The sequence below is a fragment of the Caretta caretta genome, chromosome 24 (assembly GCF_965140235.1).
Source record: "Caretta caretta isolate rCarCar2 chromosome 24, rCarCar1.hap1, whole genome shotgun sequence".
Taxonomy (NCBI): domain Eukaryota; kingdom Metazoa; phylum Chordata; order Testudines; family Cheloniidae; genus Caretta; species Caretta caretta.
Genome location: NC_134229.1, coordinates 18,441,289 through 18,459,623, shown reverse-complemented (window position 1 = coordinate 18,459,623; position 18,335 = coordinate 18,441,289). Strand labels below are relative to the sequence as shown.

The 18,335-nt window shown below is 61.0% G+C and overlaps 1 protein-coding gene across 5 annotated transcripts; it reads left to right on the top strand.

Annotated features, from left to right (window-relative positions):
• Nucleotides 1-536: 536 nt before the first annotated feature.
• PHLDB3 (pleckstrin homology like domain family B member 3) lies at nucleotides 537-18,225 on the top strand. 5 transcript variants are annotated; one of them, XM_075122895.1, is made up of 18 exons: nucleotides 540-681; nucleotides 861-962; nucleotides 1,888-1,983; nucleotides 3,316-3,559; nucleotides 4,284-4,415; nucleotides 4,818-4,955; nucleotides 5,302-5,430; nucleotides 10,757-10,912; nucleotides 11,556-11,666; nucleotides 12,115-12,201; nucleotides 13,305-13,400; nucleotides 13,604-13,703; nucleotides 13,894-14,005; nucleotides 14,357-14,444; nucleotides 15,138-15,197; nucleotides 15,314-15,530; nucleotides 16,234-16,319; nucleotides 17,075-18,225. In XM_075122895.1, the coding sequence occupies exons 4-18, from the start codon at nucleotides 3,326-3,328 to the stop codon at nucleotides 17,207-17,209; spliced, it is 1,881 nt and encodes a 626-aa protein (XP_074978996.1). In that variant the 5' UTR covers nucleotides 540-681; nucleotides 861-962; nucleotides 1,888-1,983; nucleotides 3,316-3,325; the 3' UTR covers nucleotides 17,210-18,225. The 5 variants fall into 5 exon arrangements, with proteins under 5 accessions (XP_074979000.1, XP_074978998.1, XP_074978996.1 ...); XM_075122899.1 differs by lacking the exon at nucleotides 10,757-10,912 and having other exon boundaries at nucleotides 537-681; XM_075122897.1 differs by lacking the exon at nucleotides 15,138-15,197 and having other exon boundaries at nucleotides 538-681.
• Nucleotides 18,226-18,335: the final 110 nt, after the last annotated feature.

The window sequence follows — 18,335 nt, the reverse complement described above, 5'->3', positions numbered from 1 at the left end:
GCCCAGCAGGGGAAGAGTCACCCCGCTCCCTGGAGCAGACTGATCTCCCTGCTCCTAGGCAGGGAAACCAAGGCACAGAGAGGTGAAAGAACCTGCTCAAACTGAGTCCGGGCTCCCAGCCCCCCCACCCCCGCTCTAACCACTAGCCCCCACTCCCCTCCCAGAGCCAAGGAGATGGGTGGGACTGAGTTCTTGGCCTAGGGGCCATTACATAAGGGCAGAAAGTCCCAGCCCAGACCTCGTGCAGGGCTCTGGCTCTCGGTTTAACTGTTCAACTTCCCCTGCTTCGTGATCCACACCCGCCTGCCGGGGGCTTTTGGGGGAGGGCTGGGAGCCAGGACGCCTGGGTTCTCCCCCCACCCGCCCCCCAGCTCTGGGAGGACAGTGGCGTCTATTGGTTAGAGCGAGGGGCCTGGGAGCCAGGACTCCTGGGTTCTCCCCCCAGCTCTGGGAGGGGAGCGGGGTCTAGTGGTTAGAGGGGGGGGCTGGGAGCCAGGACTCCTGGGTTCTTGGGGCTGTGGCTGGCCCTGACGTGCCCTCCCCTCCCAGGCGCTGATGTCACAGGTGTTGTGTTTCCAAGCCCGGGCTGGAAAACGAGTTTGAGCAGCCGCTGCCCCCCCAGCCGGGACCGGGACCGGGACTGGAGCCAGACGCGCGGGCAGGGCAGACCGGGGCCGGCCGGTGAGCGGGGCTGGGGCGGGGGTCCCGGAGCGCAGCGGCCGTCACCTGGCCATGGGGCGTGGGGGGGGGGAGAGAAAGAGAAACAGAAAGAGGCGGGCGGGGAAGTTGGCTGCGGCGGGGGGGGGGTGGATCGTGACCTTCCCCCCCATGGCTCGCCTGACCCTGCTTCTCTTCCGCAGTTCCCAGAGCAACTCCCGGACACCTGGGTTCTGTCTGCGACCTGGGAGGAGGGGCTTGGAGAAATCCAGGGATCGCGCCCCCTCCGGGGCACGGATTGCGGGGTGAGTGGTGCCGGGCCTGGGGCTGTGGCCCTCATTATGGGGGGCTCTTAAATGGAGAGCCCCTTGATTGATTGCTGGACTGATTAATGAGAATGGGGGGCCCGGGAGCCAGGACTCCTGGGTTCTCTCCTGGGCTCTGCCTCACTTCCTCCCTCTAGCAAACAGAAGAAAATGATCCCCTGGGGGAAGGGAGCGGTGGAGGGGCTGTGAGGACAGATCAGTCAATATTTAAGTGCTTTGAGATCCTCAGACAGACTGGCTGGAGCATCCTCCCCCGCCTCCCCTTGAAGGTGAAATACAAACATCCCCCGGGGTCTGTCCCCAGCTCCCACATCAGCCGTTTGCCCTGGCCCGTGGAAAAGTCTGACCCGCTTTGCTCTTCCCAGCACCAGCCCCTGGCGCTGGTTGAAGTGGGGACAATCTAGCGCCAGAGATAAAGCGGAAGGTGCCAAGGCCGGGATGAACCAGGGTCAGGGTGATTTTTCCCTGCTAAAGAGCCTGTCCAATGCACCCCGTCGTGGAGATGCGGCCACCTCTGGGGTGGGGCACTGGGGCTGGTTATACAGGGATGCTCGCTCAGTGCTGAGATGTGGCCAGCTCTGGGGTGGGGCATGGGGGCTGTTTATACAGGGACCCCTCACGAAGCCCTAAGATGCGGCCACCTCTGGGGAGAAACATGGTGTCTGGTCAACAGTCCTGCAACATTATTAGGAAAACTTTTTCACTAGGAGGGTGGTGAAACGCTGGAATGCATTACCTAGGGAGGTGGTGGAATCTCCTTCCCTAGAAGTTTTTAAGGTCAGGCTTGACAAAGCCCTGGCTGGGATGATTTAGTTGGGGATTGGTCCTGCTTTGAGCAGGGGGTTGGACTAGATGACCTCCTGAGGTCCCTTCCAACCCTGATATTCTATGATTCTATGAACAGGTTTGGGGACAGGAAGTGAAGGAGAATTTCTGTGTCCTGTTTGACAGCAAAGGGAATAATTTTGGAGTGTGGTGGTTGCTAATTTGGAGCTGCTGGGTAAGTGACTTCTTTATTAACAGCTCCCACGCACCACCCCAGAGGTGGCTGCATCTCATTGCCTCGGAAGGGTCCCTGCATAACAAGCCCCATGCCCCCCTCAGAGGTGGCTGCATCCCAAGGTTGGGAAGGGGCCAAGAGCCCCGGGGTGGTTCTGTGAGGAAGGAGGGACAGCTGGCAGGCAGGGAGGGCTGCAGGTGAGGGTTGATGGTTTCCCTTTGTCCTGTTGGAACAAACAAACCCCTCTTCTCGCCTGCCCAGTGGAAAATTCCCCTCCCTGCTCCGGGCTCAGCCCACCCTTGGGACTCCCCCAGGCCGGGTGTCTCTTCCCCTGGCTCCCTGCCCCAGAGATCCAGGGAGGTGCCGTCTCTGGGGCAGGAATGGCGCATTGAGGATGGGGCCGCCTGCCTGGTGCAAGGTGGCCCTACACCAATGGGACAGTTTGGCCTTTTATTAGCAGGGCTGTTCCGAGTGCTGGAGGTTCGTTTTCAGACCGCGTTCAGCTTCGTTCCAGGGGTGTTTCCAGCCCAGGGGCAGGACTCAGGAAATGACAAAGGCAGGACCTCTGCCAGGGGCACTCTTGTAATATCCAGTGGCAGGGAGTCCCTGGGGTTAATGCTAATAATGGGGGCTGTTTATGCAGGGATCCCTCGCCCGGGGCTGAGATGCGGCCAGCTCTTGGGTGGGGCCTGGGGTTATTGATACAGAGACCCCTCACCCAGTGCTGAGATGCAGCCACCTCTGGGGTGGGGTGTGGGGGGCTGGTTAAATGGGGAGATTTAGGGAACCAGAAAATGACTTATGAGGAGAAGCTGAGGGAGCTGGGATTGTTTAGCCTGCAGAAGAGAGGAATGAGGGGGGATTTGATAGCTGCTTTCAACTACCTGAAAGGGGGTTCCAAAGAGGATGGCTCTAGACTGTTCTCAGTGGTAGCAGATGACAGAACGAGGAGTAATGGTCTCAAGTTGCAGTGGGGGAGGTTTAGGTTGGATATGAGGAAAAACTTTTTCACTAGGAGGCTGGTGAAGCACTGGAATGCGTTACCTAGGGAGGTGGTAGAATCTCCTTCCTTAGAGGTTTTTAAGGTCAGGCTTGACAAAGCCCTGGCTGGGATGATTTCACTGGGAATTGGTCCTGCTTCGAGCAGGGGGTTGGACTAGATGACCTTCTGGGGTCCCTTCCAACCCTTATATTCTATGATTCTATGATTCTATGAAAGGAGTCACTTGAGTTGAGGCATCGGGGCCAGCCCTGACACCCTGGGCACAGCCCCCCACCCGGCCCCCCTGCAGCCCAGCGCCCCCTAGCGCCTCCTCTCCCTTGTGGTTGCAGGTCTCTGGCCATGGTTCTCCAGGAGAATGAGCCCCTAGCGGGGCTGAGCCAGACCTCACGATGCCCCTTCCTGGCCCCGGCAGGGCAGGACAGGCGGAGGGGGCCGTTTCCAGCCCAGGGCCCCGAGGTAGCCCGGGCCCAGCCGGTAGGCAACGCTGACTGTCTCTCTGCTGGCCCCGGGGGAGCCACGAGTGACAGCACTGAGGAGGACGAGGCCAGCAGCACGGAGAGTGCCCAGAACGGGGTGAGTGGCGTGCAGCCTGTCCCCTCTAGGCCCCAGTTTGGGGGACCTGCTGGCTCAGGGGGGCCGGGAATGGCACATGGGGCCTGTCCCCTCTCGGGGGTGCTGGCTCCCATCTGGCCCCAGGGCAGGGAGTGGCTGGCTCAGGGGGGCCGGGAATGGCACATGGGGCCTGTCCCCGCTCGGGGGTGCTGGCTCCCATCTGGCCCCAGGGCAGGGAGTGGCTGGCTCAGGGGGGCTGGGAATGGCACATGGGGCCTGTCCCCTCTCGGGGGTGCTGGCTCCCATCTGGCCCCAGGGCAGGGAGTGGCTGGCTCAGGGGGGCTGGGAATGGCACATGGGGCCTGTCCCCTCTCGGGGGTGCTGGCTCCCATCTGGCCCCAGGGCAGGGAGTGGCTGGCTCAGGGGGGGCCAGGAATGGCACATGGGGCCTGTCCCCGCTCGGGGGTGCTGGCTCCCATCTGGCCCCAGGGCAGGGAGTGGCTGGCTCAGGGGGGCTGGGAATGGCACATGGGGCCTGTCCCCTCTCGGGGGTGCTGGCTCCCATCTGGCCCCAGGGCAGGGAGTGGCTGGCTCAGGGGGGGCCAGGAATGGCACATGGGGCCTGTCCCCGCTCGGGGGTGCTGGCTCACGTGTGGCCCCAGGGCAGGGAGTGGCTGGCTCAGGGGGTGTGGAATGGGGTCCCCTTGTCGACAGGGCCGGTTCACTCCCACTCTCCCCCGCCCAGGACGAGAGCCCCCAGGCGGGCGCGGAGGGGTCCCGGCGGCGGGGGGAGCAGGACGAGGTGCTGGCTCGGGTAGCGGAGCTGGAGAATCGTGTCAAGGAGCTGCAGCACCAGCAGAAGGAGATGAACATCGAGGTGCGTCCGTCCCCGGGCTCCCCTCCCTGAGTCACAGGGCTGGCTGGGGGGTGGGGGTGGGGGGCGTTCCCAGCTGCCGGCACCTGGCAAACCTGTCTCGCTGGGGCACCGCGCCCAGCCAGGTGGGGAGGGGCTGGGTCGGTCCCTGCTACAATCACAGCAGGAGCAGCTGGGTTTGGGGAGAGGGGAAAACACTGAGCCGCGCAGACAGGACGCCTGGGTTCTCTCTGGCTCTCGGAGGGGCGTGGGTTAGGGCCAGGGGGGCCTGGGAGCCCGGGGGCCTGGGTCCATTCCTGGCCGTGGAAGAGGGGTGGGGTCCTGTGGGCTATCGTGGGTGGGAGCTGCCCGCTGTCGGCTCTGCGTGCCGTGGGGCGCCGGGTCTCATTGCCCCGCTCCCGGCAGATGAAGCTGGAGGGGGCGCTGCTGGACGGGGAGCTGGCGGCCGAGTGGCGGGAGGTTCAGCGCGAGGAGCAGCTGGTCCTCCACCTGCAGAGGAGGTTCGCGGAGATGGTGCGCAGGTGCCGCACCGAGAGAGAGAAGGTCAGGCCCCCGCCCAGCCTCCCTGCCTCCCAGCGGCCTTTGCGGGGCTCCTCTTTCCCCAGAATCCTTTGTGTTCCCTCCCTGCTTGGCCCATTTCCCCCAGAATCCTTTGCCACTCTCCCCGTTGCCCACTGGACCCCAGAATCCTTCGCTCCTGTCCAGCCGTGTCCGCCTTTCCCAGCACCCTTTGCTGTGGGTTGGCCCTGTTCCCAGCATTCTTTGCTTCCTCTCCCCCCCACGCTGACCCCATTCCCCAGCCTGTTGGGGATGGTGCCTGGCCGGGGGGAGGGGGGGATGTCCGTGGAACCCAGGTGTCCTGGCTCCTGACCCCGCCCCTCTCCGGCAGGAGAAGGCTCGGCTGGGGAAGGAGCGGCGCAAGGTGGAGGAGCTCCAGCGGCAGCATGCCGAGTCCCAGACCCACCTGGAGACCCAGCCCGAGAGCATGCGGGAGCGGATGCAGAGCCAGCTGCAGCAGGTAGGGGCTGGGGATGGCCCGGCAGGTCCCACCCTGTGTAGAGCGGGGCAGGCTGATACGGCCCAGAGGAAGAGACCCCGAGGTGGCCCACGTACACTGATATGGCCCAGAGGGGACTTGCAGAGGGGAATGAAGCCCAAGAAGCGGCTTGTGTCTCTGGACATGCACAGAGGGGGAACGTGTTCCATTAGAACTCCTTGAGGGGGCAGCACACCTGGAGAAGGGGGATCCAGTGGATATAGTGTATTTAGGATTCCAGAAAGATTTTGACAAGGTCCCTCCCCAAAGGGCCTTAAGCAAAGTGAGCTGTCATGGGATAAGAGGGAAGGTGCTCTCATGGATCGGTAACTGGGTAAAAGATAGGAAACAAAGGGGAGGAAGAAACGGTCGGTTTTCATAGCGGAGAGGGGTAAATAGTGGTGTCCCCAGGGTCTGTCCTGGGCCCAGGCCTATTCAACATATTCATAAACGATCTGGAAAAAGGGGTAAACAGTGAGGTGGCAAAATTTGCAGAAGATACAAACCTACTCAAGATAGTTAAGTCCCAGACAGACTGTGAAGAGCTACAAAGAGACCTCTCAGAACTGGGTGACTGGGCAACCGAATCATAGAATATCAGGGTTGGAAGGGACGTCAGGAGGTCATCTAGTCCAACCCCTTGCTCAAAGCAGGACCAACCCCAACTAAATCATCCCAGCCAGGGCTTTGTCAAGCCTGACCTTAAAAACTTCTAGGGAAGGAGATTCCACCACCTCCCTAGGTAACGCATTCCAGTGCTTCACCACCCTCCTAATGAAAAAGTTTTTCCTAATATCCAACCTAAACCTTCCCCACTGCAACTTGAGACCTTTACTCCTTGTTCTGTCATCAGCTACCACTGAGAACAGTCTAGATCCATCCTCTTTGGAACCCGCTTTCAGGTAGCTGAAAGCAGTTATCAAATCCCCCCTCATTCTTCTCTTCTGCAGGCGAAACAATCCCAGTTCCCTCAGCCTCTCCTCATAAGTCATGTGTTCCAGTCCCCTAATCATTTTTGTTGCCCTCCGCTGGACGTTTTCCAATTTTTCCACCTCCTTCTTGTAGTGTGGGGCCCAAAACTGGACACAGTACTCCAGATGAGGCCTCACCAATGTCAAATAGAGGGGAACGATCACGTCCCTCGATCTGCTGACAATGCTCCTACTTATACATCCCAAAATGCCATTGGCCTTCTTGGCAACAAGGGCACACTGTTGACTCATATCCAGCTTCTTGTCCACTGTAACCCCTAGGTCCTTTTCTGCAGAACTGCTGCCGAGCCATTCAGTCCCTAGTCTGTAGCGGTGCATTGGGTTCTTCCATCCTAAGTGCAGGACTCTGCACTTGTCCTTGTTGAACCTCATCAGATTTCTTTTGGCCCAATCCTCTAATTTGTCTAGGGCCCTCTGTATCCTATCCGTACCCTCCAGCGTATCTATCTCTCCTCCCAGTTTAGTGTCATCTGCAAATTTGCTGAGGGTGCAATCCACACCATCCTCCAGATCATTTATGAAGATATTGAACAAAACCGGCCCCAGGACCGACCCTTGTGGCACTCCACTTGATACCGGCTGCCAACTAGACATGGAGCCATTGATCACTACCCGTTGAGCCCGACAATCTAGCCAACTTTCTATCCACCTTATAGTCCATTCATCCAGCCCATACTTCTTTAACTTGCTGACAAGAATACTGTGGGAGACCGTATCAAAAGCTTTGCTAAAGTCAAGGAACAACACGTCCACTGCTTTCCCTTCATCCACAGAGCCAGTTATCTCGTCATAGAAGGCAATTAGATTAGTCAGGCATGACTTGCCCTTGTTGAATCCATGCTGACTGTTCCTGATCACTTTCCTCTCCTCTAAGTGCTTCAGAATTGATTCCTTGAGGACCTGCTCTATGATTTTTCAAGGGACTGAGGTGAGGCTGACTGGCCTGTAGTTCCCAGGATCCTCCTTCTTCCCTTTTTTAAAGATGGGCACTACATTAGCCTTTTTCCAGTTGCCCGGGACCTCCCCCGATCACCATGAGTTTTCAAAGATAATGGCCAATGGCTCTGCAATCACAGCCACCAGTTCCTTTAGCACTCTCGGATGCAACGCATCCGGCCCCATGGACTTGTGCTCGTCCAGCTTTTCTAAATAGTCCCGAACCACTTCTTTCTCCACAAAGGGCTGGTCACCTCTTCCCCATGCTGTCCTGCCCAGTGCAGTAGTCTGGGAGCTGACCTTGTTCGTGAAGACAGAGGCAAAAAAAGCATTGAGTACATTAGCTTTTTCCACATCCTCTGTCACTAGGTTGCCTCCTTCATTCAGTAAGGGGCCCAAACTTTCCTTGGCTTTCTTCTTGTTGCTAACATACCTGAAGAAACCCTTCTTGTTACTCTTAACATCTCTTGCTAGCTGCAACTCCAGGTGGGATTTGGCCTTCCTGATTTCACTCCTGTATGCCCGAGAATATTTTTATACTCTTCCCTGGTCATTTGTCCAATCTTCCACTTCTTTTTTGTGTTCAAGATCAGCAAGGATTTCACTGTTAAGCCAAGCTGATCGCCTGCCATATTTACTATTCTTTCTACACATCGGGATGGTTTGTCCCTGGAACCTCAATAAGGATTCTTTAAAATAGAGCCAGCTCTCCTGGACTCCTTTCCCCCTCCTGTTATTCTCCCAGGGGATCCTGCCCATCAGTTCCCTGAGGGAGTCAAAGTCTGCTTTTCTGAAGTCCAGGGTCCGTATTCTGCTGCTCTTCTTTCTTCCCGGTGTCAGGATCCTGAACTCGACCATCTCATTGTCACTGCCTCCCAGATTCCCATCCACTTTAGCTTCTCCTACTAATTCTTCCCAGTTTGTGAGCAGCAGGTCAAGAAGAGCTCTGCCCCGAGTTGGTTCCTCCAGCACTTGCACCAGGAAATTGTCCCCTACATTTTCCAAAAACTTCCTGGATTGTCTGTGCACCACCGTATTGCTCTCCCAGCAGATATCAGGGTGATTGAAGTCTCCCATGAGAACCAGGGCCTGCGATCTAGTAACTTCCGTGAGTTGCCAGAAGAAAGCCGCGTCCACCTCATCCTCCTGGTCCGGTGGTCTACAGCAGACTCCCACCACGACATGACCCTTGTTGCTCACACTTCTAAACTTAATCCAGAGACTCTCAGGTTTTTCTGCAGTTTCATACCGGAGCTCTGAGCAGTCATACTGCTCCCTTCCATACAGTGCAACTCCCCCACCTTTTCTGCCCTGCCTGTCCTTCCTGAACCGTTTATATCCATCCATGACAGTGCTCCAGTCATGTGAGTTATCCCACCAAGTCTCTGTTATTCCAGTCACATCATAATTCCTTGACTTTGCCAGGACTTCCAGTTCTCCCTGCTTGTTTCCAAGGCTTCTTGCATTTGTGTATAGACACTTGAGATAACTCGCTGATCGTCCCTCTTTTTCAGTATGAGGCAGGAGCCCTGCCCTCTCACGCGCTCCTGCTCGTGCTTCCTCCCAGTATCCCATGTCCCCACTTACCTCAGGGCTTTGGTCTCCTTCCCCCGGTGAACCTAGTTTAAAGCCCTCCTCACTAGGTTAGCCAGGCTGCTTGCGAAGATGCTCTTCCCTCTCTTCGTTAGATGGAGCCCGTCTCTGCCCAGCACTCCTCCTTCTTGGAACACCATCCCATGGTCAAAGAATCCAAAGCCTTCTCTCCGACACCACCTGCGTAGCCATTCATTGATTTCCACGATTCAACGGTCTCTGCCCAGGCCTTTTCCTTCCACGGGGAGGATGGACGAGAAGACCACTTGAACCTCAGACTCCTTTATCCTTCTTCCCAGAGCCACGTTGTCCGCAGTGATCCGCTCAAGGTCATTCTTGGCAGTATCGTTGGTGCCCACGTGGAAAAGCAGGAAGGGGTAGCGATCCGAGGGCTGGATGAGTCTCGGCAGTCTCTCCGTCACATCATGAATCTTAGCTCCTGGCAAGCAGCAGACTTCTCGGTTTTCCCGGTTGGGGCGGCAGATAGATGACTCAGTCCCCCTGAGGAAAGAGTCCCTGACCACCACCACCCGCCTCCTTCTCTTGGGAGCGGTGGTCGTGGAACCCCCAACCCTGGGACAGTGCATCTCATGCCTTCCAACTGGCGGAGTCTCCTTCTGTTCCCTTCCCTCAGACGTATCATCTAGTCCACTCTCCACATTAGTACCTGTGGAGAGAACATGAAAACGGTTGCTTACCTGTATCTGCGTTACTGGTACATGGACGCTCCCCTTTCTTCTTCTGGAGGTCACATGGCAGATGTGCCAGAAATGGCAGATGAAATTCACTGTTGATAAATGCAAAGTCATGCACATTGGAAACCATAATCCCAACTATACGTGTACAATGATGGGGTCTAAATTAGCTGGTACCACTCAAGAAAGGGATCTGGGATTCGCTGTGGATAGTTCTCTGAAAACATCCACTCAATGGGCAGCGACCGTCAAAAAAGCAAACAGAACATTGGGAATTATTAAGAACGGGACGGATAATAAGACAGAAAATATCATATTGCTTCTATATAAATCCATGGGACGCCCGCATCTTGAACACTGCGTGCAGATGTGCTCGCCCCATCTCAAAAAAGATCTGTTAGAATTGGAAAATATTCAGAGAAGGGCAACAAAACTGATGAGGGGGATGGAACGGCTGCAATATGAGGAGAAATTAATAAGACTGGGACCGTTCATCTTAGAAAAGAGACGATGAAGGGGGGATATGACAGAGGTCTATAAAATCCTGACTGGTGCGGAGAAAGTAAATAAGGAATTGTTATTTACTCCTCATAACACAAGAACCAAGCATCACCCAATGAAATTAACAGGCAGCAGGTTTAAAACAGACAAAAGGAAGTATTTCTTCACACAATGCACAGTCAACCTATGGAACTCATTGCCGGGGGATGTTGTGAAAGCCAAACCTATAACTGGGTTAAAAAAATAATTAAATAAGTACCTGGAGGACAGGTCCATCAATGGCTATTGGTCAGGGCCACGACCCCCTGCTCTGGATGTCCCTAAACCTCTGACTGCCAGGAGCTGGGCGTGGATGATGGGATGGATCACTCGATAACTGCCCTGTTCTGTTCATGCCCTCTGAAGCACCTGGCATCGGCCCCTGTTGGAAGACAGGATACTGGGCTAGATGGACCTTTGGTCTGACCCAGTCTGACTGTTCATATATATGGCCCAGACGTACCAGGACCCCGCTGTAACCCACTAGACCCTCCTCCCCTTCTAGAGCTGGGATAGAACCCAGGAGTCCTGACGGGGTCTCCCTCCCTGCAGACTTCGGAGATGCTGGAGGGGGCACTGAAGAGCTATGAGGACCTGGAGTTCCAGCAGCTGGAGCGCGAGAGCCGCTTGGAGGAGGAGAAGGAGGAGGCCTGCCAGGCCTTGGTCCGCCAGATAGCCCAGGTCCAGAAGAGCCTTGAGGAGAGGAAGGTGCGTGGGGCCAGTCCTCAGGGATCTGCTCCAGGTCTTACCCTCCTCCTGTGACTCCATTCCAGGGGCATCTGGATCCAGCTCCATATCTTACCCTCCTCCTGGGTGGAACCTGCGACTCCATTCCAGGGGCACTGGGATCTGGCTCCAGGTCATGACCGGATAGTCCGGCTCCAGGTCTTCTGGCAACCAGAGTGCGATCCAGAGGGGGAGGGGACCCAGAGACATGGATCCAGGTCTTACCTTTCTCCAGGACAGTGACACCTGCAATCTATTCCAGGGGTGCCAGGATCCGGGTCCTGAGCAGCGAGTCCGTTCCAGAGGGCATGGGGGATCCTGCTCCAGGTCTTGGCTACATCCAGAGCCCATTCCAGGGGGGCAGGATAATCCAGCACCGGGTCTTACCCTCCTCCTGGATGGCACCTGGGGGGGCCCTTGATTCCATTCCAGGGGGGCATTGGGATCTGGTGCCAGGTCTTACCCACTGCCTGGGTGGGGGGCTGCTCCCACAGCTCAATGCAGGGGGGTCCCCAGGGGTGGGGTTCCCCCTTCCTAGGTCCCAGGTAGGGACACCCGGGTTCTTGTGGTGAGGGGATCCCCTCCCCCGCAGGGCTCTCACGCTCCCCTGTTCCCCCCCCCCCAGAGGAAGGTGTGCAGGCTGGAGGCCCAGGTGCGCTTTGGGCAGGAGCACATGGCGGGCGAGAGCCGCAAGCTGGCGCAGGAGAAGGGAGAGGCCATCCAGAGCCTCAACTTGGTGAGGAAACCCCCCCCCTTCCCCCGGAGAGAACCCAGGAGTCCTGGCTCCCAGCCCCCAATCCCCATCTAATCCCACTCCCCTCCCAAAGCTGGGATAGAACCCAGGAGTCCTGGCTCCCAGCCCCCAATCCCCATCTAATCCCTCTCTCCTCCCAAAGCTGGGATAGAACCCAGGAGTCCTGGCTCCCAGCCCCCAATCCCCATCTAATCCCACTCCCCTCCCAAAGCTGGGATAGAACCCAGGAGTCCTGGCTCCCAGCCTCCTGCTCTAACCAAAAGACCCCACTGTCCTCCCAGAGTCTGAGTGGGGGATGGGTCGCCGGGCCAGCTGGGCCCATGGGTCTAAGTAGGGGGCAGGGCAGGACCCCGTGGGGCAGAGCGGGGGACGGGGAAGGGGGCGGGGCAGGACCCCATGAGGTGACCCCTGCCCTGGCCTGTGTCCCCAGGAGAGGCGTCGGCTGGAGGAGCTGGGCAAAGCCTGTGAGGGCCAGAGCGGAGATGACTCGCCCGTCAGTAACCAGGAGCTCACCAAGGTAACCCCCCCAACCCCTCTGTGCCCCCCCTCCCCCTTCTGGGGTGCCCCCCAGCACACCCATCCTGTTCCCCCACCTACCTGTCTCCCACCTGCCAGGGTGCACCCTGTGCCCCCCACTTCACCCTTCACCCCCCGCTGGGGTCACCACCCAGCCTGCCCGCTCTGTGTGTCGTGTCCCCCCCCCCCCCCCCCCCGGCCCTGTCTGCTCCAGTTCAGGTCAAAGCTTCTCTGCTGTGTCCCAAAGCTGTGACCGCCCCCTTGCCCCCCCGCCCCCGGATGCCTGGGTCCCTCCAGCTGCGGGCTGGAAGCCCCTGGTGAAGAAACACCTTGGCCTGGTGTCCCTGAGACCCAGGCCAGCCGTGGCTCCCCGGCGGCGTGCGACACGGAGGGGTCGGGAACCTGGCGTAGAACAGAGCTTGTGAGCGCAGGGAGCAGGGACCTGCAGCGAAGCCCATCGGGGGGGGGGGGGGGCAGAGCCCTGGACTCCCCCCTCTGAGTCCCAGTTGCCTGGCCCCAGAATTACCTGTTCCCCTCCTTGTTCCTTGGTCTCTGACCTGGGCCAGCACCTACACCACCCGCTGATGCTGGCAGAGGAGGGGGCCTGGCCATCAGGTGCCAAGCTACAGCGTGTCCGGCCAGTTCTCTCTCCCAGGCAGCCAGTCAGCGTCACACCTGCCCTCTAGGGGTCGCTGCACCGGTCAGGCACTCTCCTCCCACCACCAGATACTTGAGCAACACATAGGGGAAACTGAGGCACACCCCGAGTCTTCAGAGAAGACTGTAGGAACATTCCCACTTCCTCACACCTGGGCAGGTGGGGTCATGTTGCCACCTGCTGGTGAGTTCCCGGCATTGCAGACAGGTGGCTCTGAGGAGAACGGGGAGCCAGGACTCCTGGGTTCTCGGCCCAGCTCTAGGAAGGGAGTGGGGTCTGGTGAGTTAGAGTGCGGGGGAGGGGGCCCTGGGAGCTAGGACTCCTGGGTTCTATCCTGGCTCTGGGAGGGGAGAGGGGGCTAGTGGTTAGAGCAGGGAGGGCTGGGAGCCCCACCCCTGCCGTGTCCGTGTGTCTGTCCGTACGTCAGTGTCTCTGTGTCTCTGCAGCTCATGTTCACCCAAAAGACGGATCGGAAGGTCGTGGTGCTGGGCTGCGACCAGCGCGACCCGGCCTGCGTGTTCTCCGTCCGCAGCTCCGTCCAGGTGTGTGTGTCCGTCTGTCCTGTGCCCGTCCCCCGCCGCCTCTGCTCTGGCTGTCTGTGCTCCCCTGTGTCTGTGCCCCTTCCTCCCCCCACCCCAAAAGCAGAGCCAATGGGCAGGGAAGGTTCTGGGCGGGCAGTGTCGGGGTACCTGGGGTGTGGGGGGGGGTGAACCCCGCTCTCGACCCCCTTGCTTTCTCTCTCCAGAGCTCCTTCGGGCTGCAGAGATCGGCGAGCCTCCCCCGAAGACGGGGGAACCGGCCGGCCCCCCGCCCCACCCCGCGCCCCCTGTCGTTCAATGACAACGGTAGGAGGGGAGTGGCTGGGAAGGAGGGGGTGGGGTATATTTAGGGGGGCTGTTGGGGCTGGGACATCTCCCAGGGCATGGTGTGGGGCTGGTTGGGGCCAGTGGATTTTTTTTTGTGGGGTGTGGGGTTCTCTGTGCCTGTGGGGTGCTGATACCCCCCTTCCCCCCCCCCCGTCTCTGTCTCTCTCAGGGGGGCTAGACTCAGACATCCTGGCACTGCAGCTCTCGGCGGGGGGCGACCGGCGCTGCGTGCCACTCACACATCTCAATGCCCCCCTGTACCCGCTGGGGGGGCCATACAGGTGAGATTCCCACAATAGTCCCCCTCCCTTCACTGCCCCCCCCAGTTCTGGGGCTTCTTTGCCCCCCCATTGTCCCCTCTGTGCCCCCGAGCACCCCCATCCCGCCCCTCCATGCCTTTCCCCAGCCCCCCATGCACCTCTGCCTCCCTCCTTTGCACTGCCCTACCCTTGGGTCTCCCAGACACAGGCCCCTCCAAATTCCCCCCATACTCGGAAGCCCCCTATCCCATTCCGTCCCCCTCCCCTGGGATTTCCCTCCTACCCATTGGGGGGGGGGGGTCCCTGGGCGTCTCCCTGGGTCACTCCAGGCTCCTCACTCCCTACCAACTCCATGTCCCGCTCCCCCCGCAGCGTGGGCTCCTGCGTCACCAAACTGGCCGAAATGGAGCGGATGGTGCGGGAGGCCATGGCCGAGAGAGAGCGGCTGCTGCAGGCGCGGGTAAGAACCCAGGAGTCCTGGCTCTCCCCCCACCTCCCGACGACCCCTTGCCCTGAATCACCAGACCCCACCCCCCTCCCAGAGCCAGGGATTGAACCCAGGAGTCCTGACTCCCTGCCACCCCCCTGCTCTAACCACTCCGCCCTATCCCTTTCCCAGAGCCAGTGAGAGAACCCAGGAGTCCTGGCTCCCACCCCTCCCCCGCTCTAACCACGAACCCCACTCCCCCCACGTGTCTGTCCCATGGTCTCCAGGCCGGGAATAGGGAAGCTGGGGTTTCGCTGCATCAGCTGCTGGTTTCCTCTCCCCGACCCCTGCACCAGAGTGGGGGGCACAGAGTGGCTGGGATCCGCCCTGCTTGGGGCAGGGAGGGAGGTGTGAGACTGGGGCAGGGGGCGGGGCCTGCTTGGAGGCGGGGACAGCAGCAGAAGGGGCCTGGAGGGGGGGCAGGGGGAGGAGCTGGGGGGCAGGCTAGAGGTGGGGGAAGGGGGTTGGGGTGGAGGTGGGGAAAGGGGCGAGGGCAGGATGATGTGGGGGGCAGGGGTGGAGCAGGATGGTTGCGGGGGGGGGCAGCTCTGTCTCTGGGGCTCCTCAGGAAGCCGGGGGTGGGGGCTGGGGAGTCACCAGATTGGGGTCTCTTGGGGGTGCGGGGCGGTGGCCACGGGGCCCTGAACCCCCTCTCTGTCCCCGCAGGAGGCAAAGCGAGTGGCCCAGGGGGAGACGCAACACACGGAGCCGCCCCCCCCTGCCCAGGTGAGACCCCCCCGAGCCAGCCAGTCCCCCCAGGCTGGATTGGGGCCGGGATTCCCGGCGTTCTCCCCCTCCCCTCCCCCCCACATTTACCCCTCCCCCCTGTGTTGCCCCTGCAGGACCGGAGCCCGGGGCCGGTGCAGGAGCCCCCTGCCCCCCTGGACCTGCGCGCCCACCTGGAGGCCTCGGGGCACAGCCTGGAGACCTGCCCCGAGGTGCAGGTGACGGGCAGGGCCTGCCGCGGCTTCCTGGTCAAGATGGGCGGGCGCATCAAAACCTGGAAGAAACGCTGGTTCTGCTTCGACCGCCAGCGGCGCCTGCTGGCCTACTACGTGGGTGAGTCCCCTGTGCCCCCCAGGTGCCCCCTGGCGCCCCCCGCCCCCAGCATCCCCGTCCTCTGGTCACCCGCTCCCCGGCACCCACCCCCAGTGGCACCTGCTGGCCTACTACGTGGGTGAGCCCCCAGTACCCCCCTGTACCCCCGGGTGCCCCCCATACCCCCTGATGCCCCCCATACCCCCCTGGCACCCCTGGGTGCCCCCCACCCCCAACATCCCCGTCCTCTGGTCACCCGCTCCCCTGCAGCCACCCCCAGCGACGCCTGCTGGCCTACTACGTGGGTGAGCCCCCAGTACCCCCCGGGTGCCCCCCATACCCCCTGATGCCCCCTGTACCCCCCTGGCGCCCCCGGGTGCCCCCCACCCCCAGCATCCCCGTCCTCTGGTCACCCGCTCCCCGGCACCCACCCCCAGCGGCACCTGCTGGCCTACTACGTGGGTGAGCCCCCAGTACCCCCCGATGCCCCCTGGGTACCCCCAGGCACCCCCTGCCCCACAGTACCGAAGTACCCCCCTCCCCCAGCAGCCCCCTCCTCTGCTCACCCGCCCCCAGAGATGCCTGCTGTGAGCCCCCAGGTATCCCCCCCCCGGGCGCCCCCTTCTCTGCTACCCCCCACTGGGGAGCCAGTGCCTCCCGCATCCCCCTGTATCCCGGCCCCCCCCCGGCCCCTCTTCCTCATCGCTGCCCCCTCTCATTGCAGACAAAGAGGAGGCGAAGCTAAAGGGCGTCATCTACTTCCAGGCCATCGAGGAGGTATATTATGATCACCTGCGCAGCGCCTTCAAGGTACGCCCCCCCGCACCCCCCCCAGGGCCAGGACCCCCAGTGCCCCCCCAGGACCCCCCCAGCGCCAGGACCCAGAGCCCCCCCCAGCACCCCCGCCCAGGGCCAGGACCCCCAGCGCCAGGACCCAGAGCCCCCCCCCCAGCACCCTCGCCGGCACCAGGATCCCCAGCGCCCCGACCCCCAGCGCCCTCCCCCCGCGCCAGGATCCACAGTCCGCCCCAGCATCCCCCCCCAGCGCCAGGACCCACAGTGCTCCCCCCCCAGCGCCAGGACCCATGGCGTCATCCCACCCTCCAGTGCCCCCCCACAGCACCAGGACCTACGGTGTCCCCCCAAGCCCCGCAGCGCCCCCCCCGATGGTGTCATCGCAGGACCAGGACCCATGGTGTGCCCCCCCCCCCCCGAGCCCCTCCTCAGCGCCAGGAGCCATGGCATCATCCCGCCCCTCAGTGTCCCCACCCAGAACCTATCCCCAGGGATCCATGGTGTCTCTCCCACCACCGGGACCCATGGCATCCCCCTCCAGCGCCGGGACCCACGGCGTCCCCCACACCAGCTCTCTAGTATGGGGACCCACAGCGTCCACCCCAACCCTCCAGACCCCCAGCGCTGGGACCCACGGCATCCTGCCCCCCAGCCCTGGAACCTCTGGCATCGTCCCCCCCCCAGCCCTCCAGCTCCCCCCAGCCCTCCAGCTCCCCAGAGGGTCCCAGCCACCCCCCAGTGGCTGACCCTGCCCTTCCCTTCCCCCGCAGAGCCCCAACCCCAAACTGACCTTCTGCGTCAAGACCTACGACCGGCTCTTCTGCCTGGTGGCGCCCAGCGCGGAGGCCATGCGCATCTGGATGGACGCCATCGTCACGGCCGCCGAGGAGAACACCCGCTACTGAGCCGGGCCACGGAGCCCCCCCGGGACCTCCCCGCCCGCTCCCCCCCCCGACCCCAAACACATTGCCCACCTGGTGGGCGTGGCCAGCCGGGCCACTGGCTCCGCCCCCGGGAGGGGCTTCAGGGCAGGGCAGCCAGTGGGGGATGGACTTGGTTCTTCAAGGTGTGACGCCGTGCTCGCCCCCCCCCTTTGGACCTGGGCCGTGGGGGGGAGCAATGGGGAGCAGGCCTTTGCCTCCAATCAGAGCAGGGCTCTTCTAAAACACAGACGCTCCCAAAACTGGCACCAATGGGAGGCAAGCAGCTTTGAATCCCGACCAATGGGAGGAGGCTCACTCAGAATTCTGGCCAATCGGAGGAGGTCTGGTTTGAAGGCCGGGCAACTGGATGCGGGCTCACCCGGGGCCTGCACCAATCAGAGGAGAGAAGGGTTGAATCTTGGCCAACAGGAAAAGACTTGCTCAGAATCTGCACCAATAGGAGGAGACCTGCCCTAAATGCCAACCAATGGGGGTGGGGGTTGGAATTCCCACCAATTGCATGCGGCCTGGCTTTGAAACCTGGCCAATTACCCAAAAGACTCAGCTGGAGTTTCCACCAATCGTAGGAGACATGGACTGAACTGACCAATGGCGGCTTGGCTTTCCCATTGACTCTCCAAAATCTCGACCAATGGGAACAGACTTCGGGGATGCACCAATCGGAGGAGACTGGGATCGAACTGGCCAATGGTGGCAGTCCCTGGAGGGCACCGTGGCCAAGTCCCCACCAATGGGGAGTGTGGAGTCTCTCTCAGCGGGCGGGGAAGAATCTGGTGGCTGTGTGGCCTTTCCCAGCATGCTTTGCGCCATGTGGCCAAGGCTAAGGGGGCCGGGGCTGAGCCCAATGGTGGCAGCAGGGGGAGCCCCCTACGCCCCTGGATCTCGTCTGTACCCCACCCCCCTGTGTCTGTTGTGGGCCCCAGGGTCGCTGCCCCCTGCTGGTGCCAACTATTTATTACAGAAACTCGTCCGACCCACGGGCTGTGTCTCTCTAGTTCTATCGCAGCCGGTGCCCCTCACTCCTGACCCCCAGCCCCCTGGGCTCCCCCACTCCAAGCTCTGCCGGTGCCCCTCACTCCTGACCCCC

Coding starts and splice junctions, on each gene's coding strand:
- PHLDB3 (XM_075122896.1), top strand. CDS start 3,326: ATGGTTCTCCAGGAGAATGAGCCCCTAGCGGGGCTGAGCCAGACCTCA. Junction 12,202..13,304: donor GTAACCAGGAGCTCACCAAG/GTAACCCCCCCA, acceptor GTGTCTCTGCAG/CTCATGTTCACCCAAAAGAC. Junction 13,704..13,893: donor CCTGTCGTTCAATGACAACG/GTAGGAGGGGAG, acceptor TGTCTCTCTCAG/GGGGGCTAGACTCAGACATC.